Source organism: Hyposmocoma kahamanoa, unplaced genomic scaffold (genome assembly GCF_003589595.1).
Source record: "Hyposmocoma kahamanoa isolate Upper Pololo Valley unplaced genomic scaffold, ASM358959v1 62, whole genome shotgun sequence".
Taxonomy (NCBI): Eukaryota; Metazoa; Arthropoda; class Insecta; order Lepidoptera; family Cosmopterigidae; genus Hyposmocoma; species Hyposmocoma kahamanoa.
In genome coordinates, this window is record NW_020653850.1 from 25490794 (window position 1) to 25511825 (window position 21032).

Here is a 21032-nt window from a genome sequence, read left to right on the forward strand (position 1 = left end):
TAACAACAACAAAAAAGATACACAGCCATTACAGATACACGGCCTCATCTAGCTTGTATCCTCAGCAATAAGATCTTTACACATTACCTCAACCATCTATAAACAATAGTATCTATAATATAGCTCAACTAGTACTTATTGGCCTCACACTACTTTACAGACATTTTTTTTAGACATTAGGTAAGTGTTAAGATTTAACAATATACTTACTACAAGTACGGACAACGGCACTTCAGACTACACATTTTTGTTCGAAAATCGCGTCCAGTGCAACGGAACAAGATACGTCAATGTGTAGCTTGATGTACTGGCGTGGTACATACAACTTCCAAATTATCTTTTAAATATAGGGTAAACCGGAGGCAAAAGTAATACTTTTTACGCACGCTTCGATTATAGAACTGCTTTAACGTATCCTTAAAACATTTTCCGCGAAAGCTAAGATAAGTATATTTGGCTACAAACATTGTGATTATTCGATATTATGCTTTGAAAATGTATATTTTAAAGGTTTTGTGAGATGGGGAATTTGTTACTAATGCCTCCTCCCCCGGTACAAAAGTAATACTATTTAAATACAATGAAATGCAGCGAAAATATAGAAAAGTACGAATGTTTTTATTATTAAAAGGAACCTCATTTCAGTCTTGTTTTAGTGAGATATAACACTATTACCAATACTGACAATTAAAAACATGTAAGAAACAAACAAAAATAGTAGTCATTTTAATGGCAATGCTTTTTATGGCCAGGAATTTGAAATTTAGCCAGAGTGTTTGATGTAATATACCTAATCTAAACACAATAAACCTAAATGCAAAATTTTCTACTCGAAAACTAGTTTTTAGCTTGAATGAGAGGCTGTTTGTGACCACTGCCCCTTTGTTACTATTACCCCCAGAGCATAATATTAAAGTATCTGCTACCATATCACAGATTACAATTAATAATGTTTGCAGAGTATGTTCTAAGGAAGGGCTTGTCCGTAAACCTGCGTAAGCAGCGGTGTAAACGAAGGGTTTAATAGAAGGCATCTACTCGTATTAATAATACTACATTGACCTATCATGATACTAGCTCATTTTCACAATGTCCAAGTTAATTTGCGTTTTTTTTTTTAAATAATGAGCTGTAATTGTGTGTTTTCTTTACCTTTGTCCTGTGCAAAAAGCTATTCAATAAGTAAATAAACAATTTATTTGTTATACAACGTAAAACTTTAACATTTGGATTTGGTCGATTTATAAAAAAATAAAAATATTATTCTAAAAATGCTCACTGAGTCAATTGTGGCAGTGGGTCAATTGTAACGTCAGAATGTCCTCAGGAAAATGTGTTACAACTGCACCAGTGGACGTATTAGAGAAGAATAATCACTATCTTCAAAACTACTGTACAATACATACACATAGTAGTATAGCACAATCTTTGATCTTTTAGAAACCTACAGTTACAGTGCTTTGGACTGTTCTTATCGTATGCCGATAGAGTTGGATTCAAACCTTAAGTGTCAAGCTTGACGTGCTCTTGACCCTGTACAAGCACACACGCGTAAAAACGACTGACCGTTTTCGAAATATAGACAATGTTTCATTGCCCGCTGCCACTTTTGCCTCTGGTCTATCCTAACACCAAATTATAATCTAACAAAATTACGCTAAATATAAATAACCGAATAAAACGCATTTAGTAAACTTAAGTCAATGTCTTACTTTTATTATTACAATTTATAAACATTGTTACAAATAAATACACAATAATTTTATACAAAATATATGTAAATTTTTTCATATTTATTTTTCTATACTTAGTCTAAAAGTTTGCCTTGATCCACTTTACTTGGAAGACTTGAGCTCAGTGACAGTACAAATATCGGGTAGAGGAAAGGTGTACCAGATGATCCCCTTAAGGGAGAATGGTGGTAGTTTAAAAGATATTCAGCTTAAAGCAGATGTAAAAGCGTTGAATGATAGAAAATTTTTATATTTACATGTTGTCTTACTAAAAACGTTTTATTTTTTTTGTCTTTCATTATATTATATTATATATTATTTGAAAATTTTGAAAACCCTACTAACGGATCGTTTTGGACACCGGGGTATCCAAGAAGATCCTAAGGGCATGGACAAGATGATCCAGGGGATCACCTTGCCTCTGTTTAGGAAAATTTCTAGGTTTTGGAAACAAATGAAAACAACAACTTTTTAGACTTAACGAAGTCCTCACTTATGTAATCTAGGTATATGAAACTACAGTTACGGAACTTCGCGAACAAATAATGCTAATTAATTTGTATCTTACAGGTACCTAAGGGTGAGCGATATTGTTTTTTATGGCAAGTTGATATCCATCCTCGTCTCTATTGATCTTTAATGTACTTTACGAGCTCGATTTCCTGTTTAACACAGCTGATGAAAACATTTTTTTTTTTTTCCCCTAAATATTTCATTGAACTGACAGACCCTTTATTTTTACCTTTAGCCCGTCTTTTTAATGACATAACGCGTACCTACTGCGAATTATTTACTTGCCGATCTATGAGATGTGTGTACGTGTGTACGACCACCCACCACGAATGCTTTTTCTTTTACAATTACGCGGTCTGGTCCAAAACAAGAAAAAGCATTTATATTTGTTATTAAACGAGATCGATCATGTAAACGAAATCCAGTCTTCTACTATTTTATTCGTATTGCAAGCTATTTAATTAAGAGGTTTCAGTACTCAGAAAAACATACAAATTAAAAATAGTCCGTTAATAATATATACAGTACAAGATGATCCCCACGGATCATCTCGTACACCAAACCCATAATCATCTTGCCCCAATTCACTTATTTTATTTTTTGTTCGGCAAAATAACCTGTATGCTGTCTACTGTTGCCACGCCAGTAAATAGAGCATTATACAAAGCCATTAACACAAAAATCTTAGCAATTGATTGCTTAGAACGTAAGTTGCCTAAGTTTTTAATCAACTTTACCTTAGATCAAACTCACACAATTTTTATTTTTTTCCCAAAAATGAACTCGTCACTCACATCGCCATCACGAATTGACTGATGAGATGAGGGCATATTAAAGCCTACATTTTATCGAAGAAAATATCTAGATGACGTTACCAGTTTCGCTACAATTGAAAAGGATCATCTTACCTCCGAGATCATCTCGTACACCTTTCCCCTACCTTCGTTATATCCCTGGTTTCTTTTGCACCCGTTGTGTTTGCACCCGATTCAAATAAGTTTTATTTTATTATTTAACTGCCTCCGTGGCCGAACGGTTACCATACCGGACTGCCACGCAGAGGTCCCCGGGTTCGATTCCCGGGCCGGGAGAAATATTTGTATGGCCTACATTTGTTTCTCTCGTGAGTTTGGGTGTAATTTGTGGTTGTCTATGTGTGTGTCCATGGCACCCGCGACACAGGGTTTCCCTAGTGCGGGGCTATGTTGAGTGTGTGCGTTATTATGTTATTATTATATTTATTGTCAGATACGAGTTTGCTTGCATTAAATACTGTTGACAACTTAAATGTTTAAGAACTTATTAATTTAAGTATGTACGTATGATGCACTTATTTCTTAATTATTGGTTGTCAAAAAGCTCGAATTGGTAAGACGACAAAATAATACCTACATAAAATAAAATGCGAATTATTCATGTACAGGTACGTGTAAGTACCATTAATACATAGTAGCTTAGTAGCAGTGACAGCAGAGCTCCTTGTGAAAAGAGTTCATACAGGAAAGTACTGCCACCTTACGTATTCCTGGCGCCAAGCAGTAATGTGAGCATTGCTGCATGTCGGTTTTGAAGGGTAAGTGCTGGTGAAATTACAGGCACATGGGACATGTCAACTTATGTCTCAGGGTGACGGGCGTCATTACGCCCGTTGTTCTTTGTAATTGAAAGTCTGAGTGGCACTACCACTGTTGTCGACAGGCGTGTCACTTACCACCAGGCGCACGACTAGTTCGTCGCGCGGCTTGGTATCATAAAAAAATATTTCGTGTTTATTATCGTATAAAATTATTTTTAAGTATTAAGTGCGATAAAATATATAATTGACATATACATATAATTGACAAAATATGTAATTCAATAAGATTATTCATGGCGAAATTGACTCTTCTTACCTTTTAAGTAAAATAGACATCTGCACAAGGCGTAATTCCCAAATATTTAACAAGACATTTACCCTGCGAACGTATAAGAATAACATTTCCTTATAAAATCCCCTGACAGGAATGTGTCGACTTTACGACTAGATATCTATGAAAAGCTCCGATTTGAATATTTTTCACTCAAGATTCAGAATATTTAAAGGACTAGTAACTCGCCCAACACGTCCATATGTATTCACCCAAACCCATTTCGTTTTTGTATTTAATAAATTAGTGAGTTTTATATAAGTAAATAAGTGCGCATTTGACCTCCATCCATATAAATATAAATGTGGAAGCGAAACGCTTCGTGCGAATCTTTGGAATATACCCACAACAGCTAGTGTGCGGTTGCGTACCCGCATTCCCATCTCGAATAGCGACGAGGCGAAACACCGTAAAGTAAGGTAACTTTAAGACGGTGTTCAAGTCTATGCAGCTTCACCTCTACTAAATCTGTGTCACTTAAACGCCTCTTGACTTGCGCTTGTCGATTGAATCCAAAGTGGCCAATTGGTACCTACTCGTATGTAAGATAGCCATTCCATAGGTGGCTGAAGTACTCCATGTATGACCGGACTTGTGCTTGGTACAGTTGAAGCAACTATCGCGGTGTGAAGTAACGCCTCACCCTGGAGAGGACGCCAAGCTTCATGGCAGGCAGTTGCATTGAATCCATGACCAAAAAAGGGTCATGGATTCGATGCAACTGCCGAAGTATAAATTAGACGACAGGTACCATTCCAAGTAGAGGCTGTCGGTTTTCGGTATGGAGATATCACAAAAAGTCGGAGCCAGGTCAAATTGACTCCGTTTCTGTGGAGAATAGACACGCCTGCGTTTTGATAGCATTACATTCTCAGATCACAAAATAAATATTCTGAGGTTACATTTGACAAGATTGGTATCGCCCCAATCGGAATCTGCCTTAAATGTCAAATTCAAACGACTAACCATGGACTGTCGACAAGACTAGATTTCTTCTCCACTGACCCTTGCATTGATCAGGAATATTAATAAGTAAGTAAATTATTACTAGCAAATTGTGAAGAGTAGATCTTTCTTGTTACTTTATAATGATCTGTCAACATAAGTAGGGTTACAATCTAGTACAGAACTTATGTTATATTTAACTCTTACAAATGTGATTTCATTGTTATCTGTTTTGTTGTCCATATAATAAATAAATAATAATAAAATGATAAATTACAATTACACGTACCTACCAATTATTGATTATTTTGTTTATTCTGATTGTTAATACAAAGATCGAACATATATAGAACGACTTTTTCTGCTAATAATATTACACACCTATCAAAATTTTATTATTTTAGGAAAAGCACTTTTGTGCATACTAATACATTTAATTAAAATTGCTTTGAATTAGATTTATACTAATGAATCGGGTGCAAACAAAACGGGAGCAAAAGCAACCAGGGGCATAATGAACGGATCCCAAATATCTGATATAAAACATTTTATAGTGTTACTTGATATCATGATAGTGTTACTTTTTACTCTCTAGTTCAAGATTGAGCGGGCGATAAATTGTCACCGCGTCCGCTGCTTTTATTTTGCTGTTTCCCTCGTCACCGAATTACATTATCAAAAATACGCACAAATAATATGTTGTATGTACTTAAGTAAAACAAAAATGTTGTCTATACAATAGTACGAGAACATTAAAGTACTTTATGTACAACGAAAATATGGCAAAGTAGCCTATCAGTCTTATATTCCTGATGCGTATCACTATCACGTGACGTCTCCAGTACGAATCTATCGACTGATTAACAATCATATTACCTACTTAACCACTCAGTAACTACATATATGTAGGTACGTATAATACTAAGTACTAATATAGTACTAAGCATAATAGTAGGTATAGGTACGTGCCTCTTGTTATATACAATTTTAGAAACTACCTATGTAACATATGCAGGTACAACATGGGTGCTTACCCGCTCGGATTAACAATTTTATGAGTGGCGCGTTTAACTATTTATCAGCAATCCAATCGGGACTCAGCAACTCAAAAATACGGAAACTTCGTTTATCGATGGAATTGAAGAACCTAAGAGCCCATGCACACGGCGTATTTCCGCATATACGAGCGCTGCAGCCGCGCGCATGTATCGTGCATTTTGATAAGAGATAGATGTTATGAGATTTGTTTGTTAATTTCAGTTAGTTTTTGAAATGAAGTAACTACATGAAATTCTAAGTGTAAACTACAGTGGAGTATATAAAAGCTACTTGCTTGCAACACGATATTTGCGCGTGTTTTCATCAATTCACTACAGTGCGTCTGCGGCGCGAATACTCGCAGACGACTCACGTTCACGGCGCTGTAAAGGCGCGTTCGTAAAACGCGCATCGTCGGCGCGTTTAAAATATGCCCTGTGCATTGGCTCTTATTAACACGTTCATGTCTTAATAAATAATTATCAACAATTCAACGATTTAATCTTTTGGAGGTGTCACCGGCGCGCGGCATACGGCCGGCGTTGGTCACGCGTCAGCGCCGAGCGGCTGCAGCTCGCGCGCCTCAGGTGCGGCGGGTGCGGCGGGTGCGGCGGGGGGGCGCAGGCGCGAATACACCAGCCGCAGCGCCATCAACGCGGCCAGCGTCAGCCCCGCGGTGACGCCGAAAGTGGCGTCGGGTCCGCGCCTCGCGTACACCGCCGCCACAAACAAGGGGCCCAGCGCGCGGGCTAGACACCCCGCGCCCGTGAGCAGCCCCTGCCACACGCCCTGCACACAAAGGCACACGTACTACTACAGCACACGCTCGCTTCGACGACGGAGCACGGAGCGGCGATCGGCCGGCACGGGACGCACCTGCGGCCTCGGGCCTAGCACCTTGGAGAAGATGGTCTGTATGAGTGTGACGCCGAGCGGGTATCCGACAGAGACGCACGCGTAGCCCAGTAGGAATTGCGGCAGCGTGAGAGCGCGCGAAGTGGCACACCACGGCTGGGCCTCCTGCGGGCAGCCGCCGCCCGCTTCGGCCGCGTTCGGGGGTGCCAACGGCGGCGGCCCCGGGCCCCAGGGTACGCACCATATAGATGCCAGCCCTGTCAGCAAGAACCCGCCCCACAACAGCAAAGCCCTGCAACATTGTCAGCTCAGCTAACTCCGAGCCCCGTAACGCACCGCTCCACACCACTTTATAGGAAAAGGCTTCGCCTCACCTCTCCTCGAATATTCTGGTGAGCGGTCCGATAAGAGCAAAGGTGACACAAGCAACGACGGCTCCGGCGCTCATAAGGAGACCCATGTACTCTAGTGCCTGCTTCTTACTCCATGCGAACTGGTCCATGGTGAGCGAAGTGGCCAGCGTCTCCAGCAGCACGAAGTTGAATACCAGTACGAAAAACGCCGCAATCAGCGTCCAACTGCTCACGTAGTCAGGTTTCAACTCCTTGAGCGCTTCTTTTTCTATAACAGAGACCGTCCCAATATAAATAAATAAGTATTCGCTTCCTCTTACATTATTTGGTACCTACTACTGCGTAAATTAATGCAATCTGTTTTATTTTACAGGTTTTTCAAGGCCTGCAAAACAATCCAGTTATGAACGGACCCGATTGTTTCCCGTGGACGAGCATGGCCTCTCTCGCGGCCACACGCCGCTCCTTGAAACAGCAAGGCAGAAAGAGCGCGAAGTTGACGAGGCCAAGCAGCGCGTTGATCCAGCCGGCGGCCGTGTACATGTCGAGGCGCACCGGGCGCTCCCCGGCGCCGGGCGGCGCGTACGGCTCGCCGCCGCCCAGCGGCGCCGCGGCCGCCTGCAGCGCCGGCCCCACCACGAAGCCCAGCACCTGCGCCAGCGACACCACCGCCACGGCGCGCGTGCGCTCGCGCACCATCGTCGCCGCTGACAGGTACGACCGCGCCACCGCTATGTTCGCTGCAGGCACGCGCACAATCTACGGTCACTATAGTCATTGGATATGCTAGGCTGCAAAGTTGTTGTTTGACGCGAGTGCTTGTGCTGAAGCCTGAGCGAGCGAAGGAAGCTAAGATTGAACCGTGAGCGAAGCGAGTGGTTCAAAAACAGATTCCTGAGCGTAGCGAGGGTCTCAAGGCCCGAGACGCAAAACAATTTTGCTGCCGAGCAAAACACACTACTTTTCACCTCACTATAGCGAGGAAAATAGCAGATGAAAGAAAAACAATGACCTATAACAAACACAGACATTTATCTAGATAGACGCCGCAAGTGTACGTACTTCGCGTGCCCAAACTAAGTGAAATTCACTTAGTTGCCGCTGCTACACTTCAGAACGCGCTCGACCGTATTCATAGACAAACATCAGTCGAAAACGCGAAAAATGCATAATTGTGCCATTGTAAACTGCAAAAGCACCATAACTGTGTAAACGGGTAAACAGGGACGTTTCACTCCACGGGCAAGTGATTTTGTAATCAGAAGTTTCATAATTCATTTTAAAAACAATTATTTTGGTTTTATATGAAATTCGAGAAAACTAATATGCAACAGAGTGTATGCCTCTGTATGTAATACATTGCGCCTTTTACTTGGTACGATATATTTATGATCCTTTGTGAATACGCCATGAACATCGAACGAACGCACTTTTGTTTAATGCATTCAGTTTCGTGGTACGGCCGCTTGTACATATCTTTGGCCAAATTTAACATTTAGTGGTGTATCCGTTAGGCAACACTGTTCTCTATTCTGATCGATTTTGAAAACAAAGGGACGAAAATTATTATGACCTTAGCAATATTATAAAAATATTGTATAACTCTTTTGTTATAACGTTTAGTTTTTTAAGTTTTGTAGTACCTATTATCAGTAGTATCAGCTGTAATTTCGATAATTTTTGCAGCACGTTGCCTCGAATATCCGAATATAGTGAGCAAATAATTACATACATCGCCGGATATGTAGTACGATTAATACAAAAAATATATAATGCAAAGAATTAACAGTGCGCTCTCTGACAGACTGACTAATTAATGACCAACTCCAGGTTTTTGTACAGACAAAAACCCGGAGTTGGTCATACGTATCAGTTCGTTGCTTTCGAGGACGAAGGTAGTGTAGTTTATCCCACCTCAGATGCTATCCAAATATGCAGAGTAGCAGAGTTAGAAATACGAGATATAATAAACAAGTCACAAAAATTTCACACGAGGATGTCCTTAAGTAAACCTCTTCTGATTAATAAGATTTTACCATATTTTGTCAGCAGTAATATTTTCATTAGTCTTGCCATTCACCAATTTGATCAATTACCAACAGAAAATAATCTAGTAAAATTAATTAAGACAGTCGTAAGTTCATATATTGACGTGTGTTTTCATTATTTAAGTTAATCGATGAGATCGTCTATTACAAAAACATGTTAGATAATAAGCTCATTTTATTGGAAGGTCAATAATTTTAATATTTAAAGTCGATTAAAAAATTAAATATAAATTAAATATATAATTAAATATATACCAGCCGTATATAAATATACGGCTGGTATTTTTATATAAAAAACCATTAATTTACTCTAAAATTTTAATAAATTATAATAGTTTTTTGAACAATTAAAATTTTAACAATTTTACTTTCTTTGAAATTTTAAATGTCACATCCCTCGGGTATCGAACTCAACGGATCATTACAGCCGCCGGTTAGCAGAGAAATTCATGAAGTTGACATATTATGACTGTAATATGAATATAGTTATTAGAATTTTAAAAAATAGTGTTTAAAAAAATCATTTAAAATTACTGTGTCTTTTTTCCGTTTCGTAACATTTTGTTTCGTTGCGCAAATCGATCGTTACAGATTCATTAAAAACAAATAATAAACAATTTTAACGTAGGCATAATTGTTCTATTTTAAATTAAGGAATGTATCGTGGACATATGCCTATTTTAAAACGTCAGCTGTGAAATTGATCGCACCTCAATTTCGGGTACATTTAATTTTCGGTTTGGTCACGAACTTTCAGTAAATACGGTAAGAAACCTATCAATTTATTTAAATATTTCTTTGTTTTTATAAAGTACAGTTAAAATTACGTAGTAAGGCTTCATTTGATCACATTTGCGAGCGTTTATTCAAAGAGCTAAATTATATTTTCTTGGTTTTTATTGTCGGTTTAGTAACGTTTCGTTACGTAACGATACGGAAAAAGCAGCGATCATATTGAGCTCTTTCTAACTATACAAAATTATGTACTTATTTGTTACTGTTCAAATGCTATATAATCCACGACCGCCGTAGTCGAGTGGCTTGCACATCGATTTTCATGGTTTCCCATGTCTGAGCCCCCGAGTACGATCCCCGGACGAGTTAATGCAGAAAAAACTAACTTTTCTATATTGTCTCGCGACTAGGTGTTTATCGTATTGTCGTTGTTTTCGATTTCCATAACACAAATGCTTAAAAGCTACTTACTTTGAAATCAGAGGAAAGAAAGACTAAGAGATACAAAGACAGAAATGGAGTTACGAAAAAAGAAGTAAAAGTAATGTAAGCCTACGAGAGATAATAAATTTAAATGGAAATCCTGCATATATTCAACTAGTGCTGGAAAACAATAAGCTAAAAAAATGTATTCTGATTTTGATATAAACGAACGAAGGCTGAGACAACAAAATTATCGGCTGAAAATAAAAACCTTGACAACTTTTCTATTATGCCTAGAAAAAAAATAATTATGTTGAATCAGCTTATATTGCGAATAAAGACTCACTAAATATTATTATTTGTTATTATGTAGACTTATACTATCAATGATTATTTCCTCGCCACGTCGTCGTGGAGTGAAAGGGAAAGAATATCATCGTTTATTTTGTATTAAGTTAGTTTAATTTCCTCAACTGTGCCCAAGCCCTTATGTTCCGTTTCGTTATTTTCGTTACTTTGCGTTTCGTTGCTGTTTAGTTACATGTACAATTTATATGAATATGACCCTTCCATCACTAAATAGCTCTAGTGACGTCATAGTGGGTACAAAAAATGTGGCACGCTTGGTTTTCATACAAATTGCTGTACTTGCGGCGTCTATCTAGATATATGTCTGTGATAACAAATCAGTTTAGTTCTTCGACGAATTAAAATAATTTCATAAACAAAATTAGTTACCGTTATCAATTTAATGTTTTTTTTTATTTAACATCAAGAGACGGGACGAACAAATCGTGCGCCTGATGGTAAACTACACGCCTGGTCATAGCAGTTACAGTGCCACTCAGAGATTTAAATTGTAAAGATCTGAGAGGCACTACCACTGCACCCGTCACCCTGAGACAAAAGTTGACAAGCCCCATGTAAACAATAATATGAATAAAATATACCAACAGTCTTAAATCACTTATACAATGCACGAAAAATCGCGTTATTGAACGTGTCATCATTTTTTTTATTTCATCGAAAGAAAAAACTGCCTCCGTGGCCGAACGGTTACCATGCCGGACTGCCACGCAGAGGTCCCAGGTTCGATTCCCGGGCCGGGAGAAAATGTAATTTGTGGTTGTCTATATGTGTGTCCATGGCACCCGCGACACAGGGTTTCCCTAGTGCGGGGCTATGTTGAGTGTGTGCGTTATTTATAAAAAAAAAAAAAAAAGTTAGGTGCACCACAGTCTACCGTCAAGTTCGAATTTAAAAAACCTTTTCCACGCTAGCGTGGAAACGCTTTTGCGCGCAGATTTCTAATGAGAAAGAAAGCATATCCGAACTAGTTAAGTGAAAATGAAATTTGCCCATTGCCGTCAATGCCATCAGGTACCTACAGATACGCCCGACAGTGTCGATCGACAATGTCGATTAGGTGCCTACAGACATAATCGACATTGTCGAACGAGAATTATAAGCGTTTTCGAGTTGTTTGGAAGTGCTTATTGAGAATGTCATTAATTTCTAAATCCAAGATGGTTGCCAAGAATTTTCAAAAAATTTTTTGGTAATCCTTATGGAAATGGCATTTATATCTGAATACGTGATGGCTGACACGACTTTTCGCATTTCTAAATGCAATATGGCGTGCACGATTTCTCAAATAATGGCAAGTTGGGTATCGTTTTCGAGATATTTGGAGGTGCTCATTACGAATATAGCACTTCTTTGTAAATCCAAGTGGCGGACATGACTTTTCAAATAAATGCAATATGGATATCATTTTCGAGGTATTTGGGGATGCTCATTACGAATATGGCACTCATTTCTAAATCCAAGATGGTCGGCATGATTTTTCGACGATCAACATGACAATGACGATCGAGACTGTCGATCGACAATGTCGATCGTATCTGTAGGCACCTATAAAGGCGCGAGCAGAGACCTGAACTCACACCGACGAGAAACCGCGCAAAGACCATACAGTAGCTGGCGTAGGGACGCGTGAGGTGCAACTGTGCATAGAGTGCGCTGGCGAGCACGAACAGCACAAGCGAGGCCAGCAGCGGCGCACGCACAGATCCGGCCCGGTTGGCCCACCATCCGAACACCGGCGAGAACACCAGCTGCCCCAGAGGGTTTGCTCCCACCGCCAGCCCCAAGACTTCCTTCGACGAACCTGGCTCCAGCTAAAAACACATCACCACTTTATACAGCCTATTTTGGTAATTAAAATCATCGGACTCTAGCGTGATTGATATTCAATGAAAGAGCTTTAAAATCCTACTAGCATTTAAAAAATACGTAAAACTATGATTTAGAACCAGGCACCTACTTCTGTGACATGACGGTCGTTGGCAGGGTTATGAAAATAAAAAGGGAAGTTGATCAGTGCTTTGTAAACGAGCGCGCATTGACAAGATGTACTTTTTGTGTGAATTACTTGGAAAGCTCCCTGTTAACTTGACGCGTGACATTTAAAATCTTTTTTAGCCTGATCTACCTTTTGTACTTTGGAACTAATTACTGTGAAAAATGGATAAACTCATCAATTGCAATCAAATGACTTTATTATTTTACCGCCGCGCCGGCTGAACGAATTGATACCTAATGAAGATTGAATATCCAAATCCACGAACGTTTTATATTTAATTCCTGACTAGATTAGTGATAAGTGTATTTCCTTCAACATTTCCTTCCTTTTTTATCCCTACGGTTATATTCCTCTATATTATTAAGGTGAAGTAAGAATCGATAATAACTTGATATAATAATAATAATATTTGATAATATGTGCCGAGATTATAACGATACCAATTTAAGAAATGTAAGTAACTATATTTAATTATTATAATGTGCATGAGGATTTTTTTTTTGTCGTCAACCAACACACGTAGCCGCATTCCCGTCCCGTGGCCGGTAGCATTTCAATGAACGAGAGACGGACGACGCGCGAGCGCGCCGCGGGCGCCGCGCCAAGTATTCGCCATCGCGTGTTATTGTCCTAATAAACGAACACTTGCTAATAAATCATCGGCAATAAAGTCGTTTGACATTACAGATGTGAATTTACAATGTCTAATATAATAATAATATAATAAATCAGCTATCATCCTTCACACAGCAGCATCGCGTTTGTTTACCAGAGCCCTATTACTTGTTACCTAATCGTATTGTTGTTGCGGTAACGAGTGAGCGAAGATACAGTTTTTATCTAATCGTGTATTTTATTACTTGTGCCTATAAAACGCGCACTATACTTACTGCTTGTAATGAAATTAACCATTCAAAACACATTAGGAAACAGATTCGTTAATTTGTATCTATTTATGTGCGGTTGGCGTAAGCCGATGACTTTGCTGGAAACAATTGAACCTCTATATTTCATCCATGAATAATGAATGTGTCTCTTGTGTGCGGGCGCACTGCGCGTAAGCATATTGGAGTTAGGCCGGCAATTGATGGCGGAAGACGAGGTCCGTCGTAGAAACAGGTGACATAATATGACGTTGAGATTTACACGTGCCAGTCAAAGTCAATGCCAGGGAAAGCATGAATTTGGTACTAAACTGTGACTAAGCAACAAAGCATGGCCGTGGCTGCTTTGTTCGTTCATGATGAAAAACCATATCGTTCAAAATAATAAACATAATATCTACATTATTAACCGACTTCAAAAAAGGAGGAGGTTCTCAATTCGTCTGTATGTTTTTTTTTATGTATGTTACGCGATAACTCCGGTATTTGTGAACCGATTTTCATGATTCTTTTTTTGTTGGAAACCCCTTTCCAACAAAAAAAGAATACTTAGTACTTCCATAGTGGTCCCATTTCATTTTGAAGAAAAGCATCCACCTCGAAGGGTGGCTGTTCACGCATGAAGATTCATTTTTATAAATAGCGCATAACTTTAATTTAGGAGCAATTACTTTAATGGTTGATTTAGCTATTTCTCCAATTCAAGGCGTTTTTCTCTCAATATACTTTGAGGAATGAGAACCGATTTTTATTATCTCCAATGTCAAGTCCTGTATAGTGGCGAAATAGGGGATATTTCAATAAAACTTAGCAAATAGACGTAATTCCACATACTTTTGAGGTTGGTTTTTTAGTACTCTGTACTGAGATTATGTTTATCCAGTTCCACGATATTTTCGGTTCGTGTAGTACTTAAACGTTAGTACACGAAGCGGAACTCTGTCCGAGGTTGCTTGCTGATCGCGTGCGGCAATCATTGCATCCTTGGATGGAATCAATATAATTTGAAGCGTCGGCTGCGAAAGCGGTTAGACTCGCCTTATCGAGATAGGGCCAGACGCCGGTGAGCACAATGCTGAATCCCAGCGACATCTGGAACATGGTGAAGTAGATGATGTAGACGCTGCGCCAGCGTTCGCGTCTCGAGCGTGCATCCTCGATCGACGGCTGTTGCGTCAGTGCCGTCTCTGCAGCGCCATTCTCCACCTCGTCCATTGCTTCCATCACCACCGCTGCGGCTCCTCCGTCTGCAGCCAACTGCAACATTTATTTCCCAACTGTCATCGCTTCATTTGTACTAAGCCAATTTCTCATTTACCGATTCGGCTGCGAGTCCTGTTCAAAATTCACATGCTTTTGATTTCCAGCTCGCTGTGTTAGTTTTATTGTAAATATTTTTGTCCCAAAGTCGACTTTTGGTAGATTTTTGTCATTTATCTTTTGGTGAGTTTTACAATTTTAGTCATGGAGAAAACCCAAGAAAACCCAGATTTTAGCAACATAAAGCGTCGATATGTCGCTAAAACCTGCTTCGATCATTATTTGCTGACGGAATTAGGTACAACACGAAATAACAACTTGAGAGTTAGATTATTTTCTTAGGCGCCGCCTTATGAAAAGCAAACTACCTTAGGTGCACCAACATCTTCAAAATATTAATTAAGTAGTTTCAAAAATAAATCAATGCCTAATTGATTTAACTTTGTATTGTAACTGCACCATGGCGCAGTAATACCACAAGCGTGTGTACCTTTCTTTTAAAACAAATATTACGTGTCAAATAAGTGTACCTACTAGACACGTAATATTTTTTTTTAAAGAAAGGTACATACGCATGTGGTATTATGCAGTAACTAATTCATAATTATAATGCATTTCGTGGCATCATACTAAAATTTTAAATATTCAAGCACTAATGGAAACCATTTTTTCATAAAAAAACTACTCATTCGTGGATTTTTCTTTCATTTCATGATTTTATTAACAAGTAACTTAGAATCGCTGTTGTATTTTTAAACAAAAATTAATATTTTACGTCAGTCGTGTATTAGGTACCACGAGGAGTAGTTTACGTGCAAATTCTATGTAGGTATTTTAATGCAGAAGCAAGTCCACTGTGCACTGTGCAGATACCAACGTCCTACACAATTCTGCCCCAAAACAGCATTGCTAGCGGTCTTCTGGAATGATGGGTAAGTAGAGCCAACGTAAGACTTAGGATCTTATGCCTCACGGACGACAACATAATTTTCGACATGAAGAAAGTATTGCTTAATATCCCAGATGTCTACAGGTGAACACCATTTCGCATTAAAAGTGATTCGTCTGACGGGTTCTAGGTTTGCATTACATTAAAAAAAAACTAGTGTTATTATGTAGACATTTACTTTTAAACGTACAAAACAACTGTTTTTTTTTCATTTATTTATTGTACGTACATACAAAACAAAATACTCGTAAATAACTTTGATTCAACCTACTTATATTATATTAATTCAACCTACCTGTTGCAATCCATACATACGTGGTGGCTGCAGTCGCCGCACAGCATTCCGCGCATCGTTTTTGGAAAAAATATCAATTTCAATTGATTTTTTTGAAACTTGTAAATTTCTACTTTTAATGAAATTTGGTGTTACATTTTGACTAATTACTTCGTTCTAATAATATTAATTCTACTGTTTGATAAAAAATGTTTTAACTCTTTTTTTTGCTTTGTTGTATAAGGTGTTTAGGTAACGTGTTTAGCGTATCAGGGAGCACGAAATCCCTTCTTCTTTGTCCATGTCCGTTTTTATATTATTTTTATTTATAAAAAGTAAGTTGTAGGTCGGGCAGTAGGACGAACTACGCAAATTAGTAATTTCTTTTTCTTTCATGAAGCTTTCGCAAGTAGTTAGTCTTCTTATGTAGTCGTCTTTATACATGTTTTTAATTACAATAGGTGCAATTGTTTTTGAGTTGACACTGTTGTTTGTGGGTTGTAGACATCTCCTAAATAAGTCTTATAAGTCAAGTTGTCTGTTGATATGATTACAAATGCTCTTATGGAAGCAAGCCGGCAATGATGAAGACTACGAAGACCTGGCCGGCCAATTACATATCAGTTCAGTAATAATAATAATAATAACGCACACACTCAACATAGCCCCGCACTAGGGAAACCCTGTATCGCGGGTGCCATGGACACACACGTAGACAACCACAAATTACACCCAAACTCACGAGAGAAATAAATGTAAGCCATATAAACATTTCTCCCGGCCCGGGAATCGAACCTGGGACCTCTGTGTGGCAGTCCGGCATGGTAACCGTTCGGCCACTGAGGCAGTCAGGTTAATGTCAATTCATCGTCACCATTTTTACACAACCAACTGGCGCGCTGTGGATCTTTTCTAGAGAGAGTTTCGGCCATAGTCTGCCGCTGCGCACTGGCTCAACGCAGTTAATTAATTGTTAATGTTCACTAACAACAAATATTTAGAAAAACAACAAGACATTACGCCAACCTAACTTGACTTCCCCGTAATCTAGCGGCCTACTAGTCGCTCATGAATTTGATTAAAATACCTTATCCTGTCATACGTTATTTGGCCGTGAGCAAATACTCTTATTGAAACGAAGGTACACCTTATACAATATGCACATAAACGCAGTTCCTAACGTAAATCATTTAATATGTTATTTTATTTTACGAATCCCTCCTCCAACAAGCTCTCCGAAGATGTCTCTACCCAGAATTTAAACTCTTGTTTCTCGAGTACCGAACTTTCTTTCTTATGATGTCGATTAAGTAGGTAACTTAAATTTTGATATAGATACTTAACGGAAATATTTAAACCACAAATAACGTACATGAATTAAGTATAAGCTTGTCATAACACTGAAATGTATTTTTGGTACTTACTGCGTACTCACTTACTTACTTTGGTACTTATTGAGAGGGTAATGGTATTGTTGCAACTCGTCAATGATTTAATTATAACTGCCTCCGTGGCCGAACGGTTACCATGCCGGACTGCCACGCAGAGGTCCCAGGTTCGATTCCCGGGCCGGGAGAAATGTTTGTATGGCCTACATTTATTTCTCTCGTGAGTTTGGGTGTAATTTGTGGTTGTCTATGTGTGTCCCCATGGCACCCGCGACACAGGGTTTCCCTAGTGCGGGGCTATATTGAGTCTGTGAGTGTGTGCGTTTTATAAAAAAAAAAAAAAAAAAAAAAATAATAATTTTTTTTCATGTTGAAATGAGAACTGTATATATGACCTACATGATAACCGGCTGGGTGGGACAAAGCTATTTTTTTTATCAAACGTGTGGAAGTTAGCTCTACAATTTGAATCAGAAGTACGTTCGCCACATTATCTCACCGGATTAACTTTTGTGTAGTCGGTTACAGAGTTTGTACAGGGTCAAGAGCACGTCAAGCTTGACACTTAAGATTTCAATCGAACTCTATGCCGCTTACGATAAGAACGGTCCAAAGTACAAAGTGTCAAGCTTGACGTGCTCTTGACTGTACGAGGACGGAAATCGATTTTTGTGTTAAACGCGCCGGAGCATGGCGCGTAGCTGCAGTGCGAGCGCTCGGAGGCGTTTGACACTCCAGCAACACTGACACTTTCAACTTTGGACCATTCTTATCGTAAGTGGCACGGATTCAAATTCAAACTTTATGTTGCACCGCGCGCTGTTGACTGCCTTTCTAGCCATGTATTGTCGACCTAAAAATGTGGTGTAACCTTACTCATTTTGTTGGCTTTTCATTGTAATAAATAGGTATAGTTGAAGAAATATTATTTGCACTGATGAATATTATCTCTTGAAAAGGCTTATCCTTTCTATTACAATAGGGTAATAAAACCATTAACACTTATTTTACTTAAACGTACACGGATTTAACGATCTTGGTTCATCATACCAGTCACGGGTGTGCTAAATGCTTTTTCTGAAGTGTAGTTTAGAAATATTATTTCTTTACTCAACAGGTCGTTTTTCGTTTTCGTTTCGCTGCAAACCCTACTTCCAAAAATACAATATTTTAACTTTACCATGCATTTACATTTTTGAATCTTGTAATCTTGTCAGAAAATATCCTAATCTCAATAAAAATGGCAAGACAAACTATTGTTTTCGACACCAAAACAGACTTATGTTACCAAATTCAACTTTCTCTCCATTCATAAGTCCGTTTGTAATGTATAATAAAATTTATAATAAGTTACCAAACTGCATGAATAAAAGAAATTTAGCGACAACAGTTTTACATCATATTTGAAAAAAAAAAAGTAAGTAAAAGTTACCACGTAAAGTCACCACGTAAGCGAATATTTAAACGATAAACAAATATGTTCCTATTAAAATAATTTATATTCTATTTAGTTGACATACATGTACGAATACTAGGCATAAATGCTACCGCAATATTTTGTTATTATTGTCCATTAATTTTATTTTCTTTACCTTTATAGATATTTATTAATCTTTCAAAATAATGATATAGTGTTAGTAAAGTTTTATTTGAAATTTAAGAATTTTCTTTTTGTATAAATAGTATTTACAGGCGGGCCCAAAAGCTCTAACTTAAGCGTGTCTACCGGCTGCATTGTAAACTTTTGAGGATGCAATAAAGTATTGAGTACTTCGTAAAAGACAGACTCTTTTCTTCGTAGAGCAACAAGTTATTTACGCATAAAGATTATCAAGTTTAGACTTAAGTGCCAATGCCTAAAAGTGTGTTTGCACTATACAGATGGCACGTGCGTTACCGAGACGGTGCATATTTTATCCTATTGTACATACTCGAGATGAAGCGATAAGATGCTCATTCGTCGTCGTAGAGAATAAGTAAGTACGTATGTAATACAAAGTGTGCACATATGTAGTTTCTATATCAGAAACAATCTAACTATTAGCTTGTTTCTGAAGGTATAATAATAAAGACAAGTCTTTTACCACCGTAACCACTCTATACTGAGATCTATTGTTTCAGTTTAAGACTTTGTAGTTAGGTACGTATTCGTACAGTATCTCTATGTTTACGCCTATTTAAGGTTGATAAATGTAATGAAATGAAAACCTACGGTTATGTTCGTTGGTACTAAAATATCAAATGAAAGCGATAGTTAAGATTCAAATATGTAAATGGAAGGCAGGAAAACACAATGATCTTTGATCCTCTGCACTACTAAATTGTAAAACAATGTACCTATATGAACAAGGTACCTTTCGGGCCTGAACAACGCGGTATAGATCACGCTCGTCGCGTACACGACTCCCGCGCAGCGCCTTCAGCCACTCCATGTTATCTTCACTCTTACTACCGCCCCCTCGCCCCCGCGTCACGTACACTTTCTATACAGTAACCCACTCGGCTCCCACTGCTGAGCATTTTTTTTGCTAGAAACAAACTAAAGTAACTGCGAGCCCGTATCGTAACGTAACGAAAGTAAACAAAGAATTGTATCGTATCACTGGATGGGCCCGCAGAGTCGCCACGCAACGCACCTCCGCGCCGCCGCGAACCGGACTGATTCACGACCGTGCCTGCCTCGCGTCATCGGCGGCGGCGCGGGCGCCGCGCGCCTTTGTGTTCGACGATACGTGATCTATCTTGGCAATAGAGTCGCTACTAAATTCCACAATCCACTGTACGTTATAGTAGAGTCGACAACTTCCTTGGTGAGGCTCGCGAGCGATAGTGTGTGATAAAAAAAAATGTTTCTTTACTAATACATACTTAGTAGGTTAGATATCTCAGCTCACAATCGCCAAAAGCAAAGTGAAGACAAACTTTTTGTTTGCACTTCCTTCACTTCCTCTGCATTCACAATTTCAATACACATACATAACTTTACATACTTAATCGAAAAATTTGTTTCGAGTTCTTAGGTTTTCGCGATTGTTACACATAGGAAATGAAACTATTTTTCTCGATTTAAATCGCGTATATTTATTTTTTGAAACGAACCATATGTTATATCATTACTTACACGAATTCAAAGCAAAAAACATAAAACTTTGTCATAAAACAAATATTTATTTTTTAAATAGGGTGCAACTTCCAGAAATAGGTCAGGGTTAAGAGTACGCCAAGCTTGACACTTAAGACTTAAATCCAACTCTATGCCGCTTACGATAAGAACTGTCCAAAGTACAAAGTGTCAAGCTTGACGTGCTCTTGACTACGCATACACTTGTGACGGTGTGACCTCCTTACATCGTCATCCCACC

General features: G+C 38.7%; 1 protein-coding gene across 1 annotated transcript; it reads right to left on the bottom strand.

The window, feature by feature from the left end:
• Positions 1 to 3372: 3372 nt before the first annotated feature.
• On the bottom strand, positions 3373 to 20342 carry LOC113229753 (major facilitator superfamily domain-containing protein 8). Its single transcript, XM_026463435.1, has 7 exons — positions 20025 to 20342; positions 14838 to 15056; positions 12487 to 12730; positions 7758 to 8084; positions 7366 to 7612; positions 7013 to 7283; positions 3373 to 6925 (listed from the first exon to the last, which is right to left on the bottom strand). Exons 1-7 carry the CDS (start codon positions 20100 to 20102, stop codon positions 6683 to 6685), a joined length of 1629 nt encoding a protein of 542 aa, XP_026319220.1. The 5' UTR covers positions 20103 to 20342; the 3' UTR covers positions 3373 to 6682.
• Positions 20343 to 21032: the final 690 nt, after the last annotated feature.

Coding starts and splice junctions, on each gene's coding strand:
- LOC113229753 (XM_026463435.1), bottom strand. CDS start 20,102: ATGGAGTGGCTGAAGGCGCTGCGCGGGAGTCGTGTACGCGACGAGCGT. Junction 12,731..14,837: donor TCTGGCCCTATCTCGATAAG/GCGAGTCTAACC, acceptor ATGTGTTTTTAG/CTGGAGCCAGGTTCGTCGAA. Junction 7,284..7,365: donor ACCAGAATATTCGAGGAGAG/GTGAGGCGAAGC, acceptor ACAATGTTGCAG/GGCTTTGCTGTTGTGGGGCG.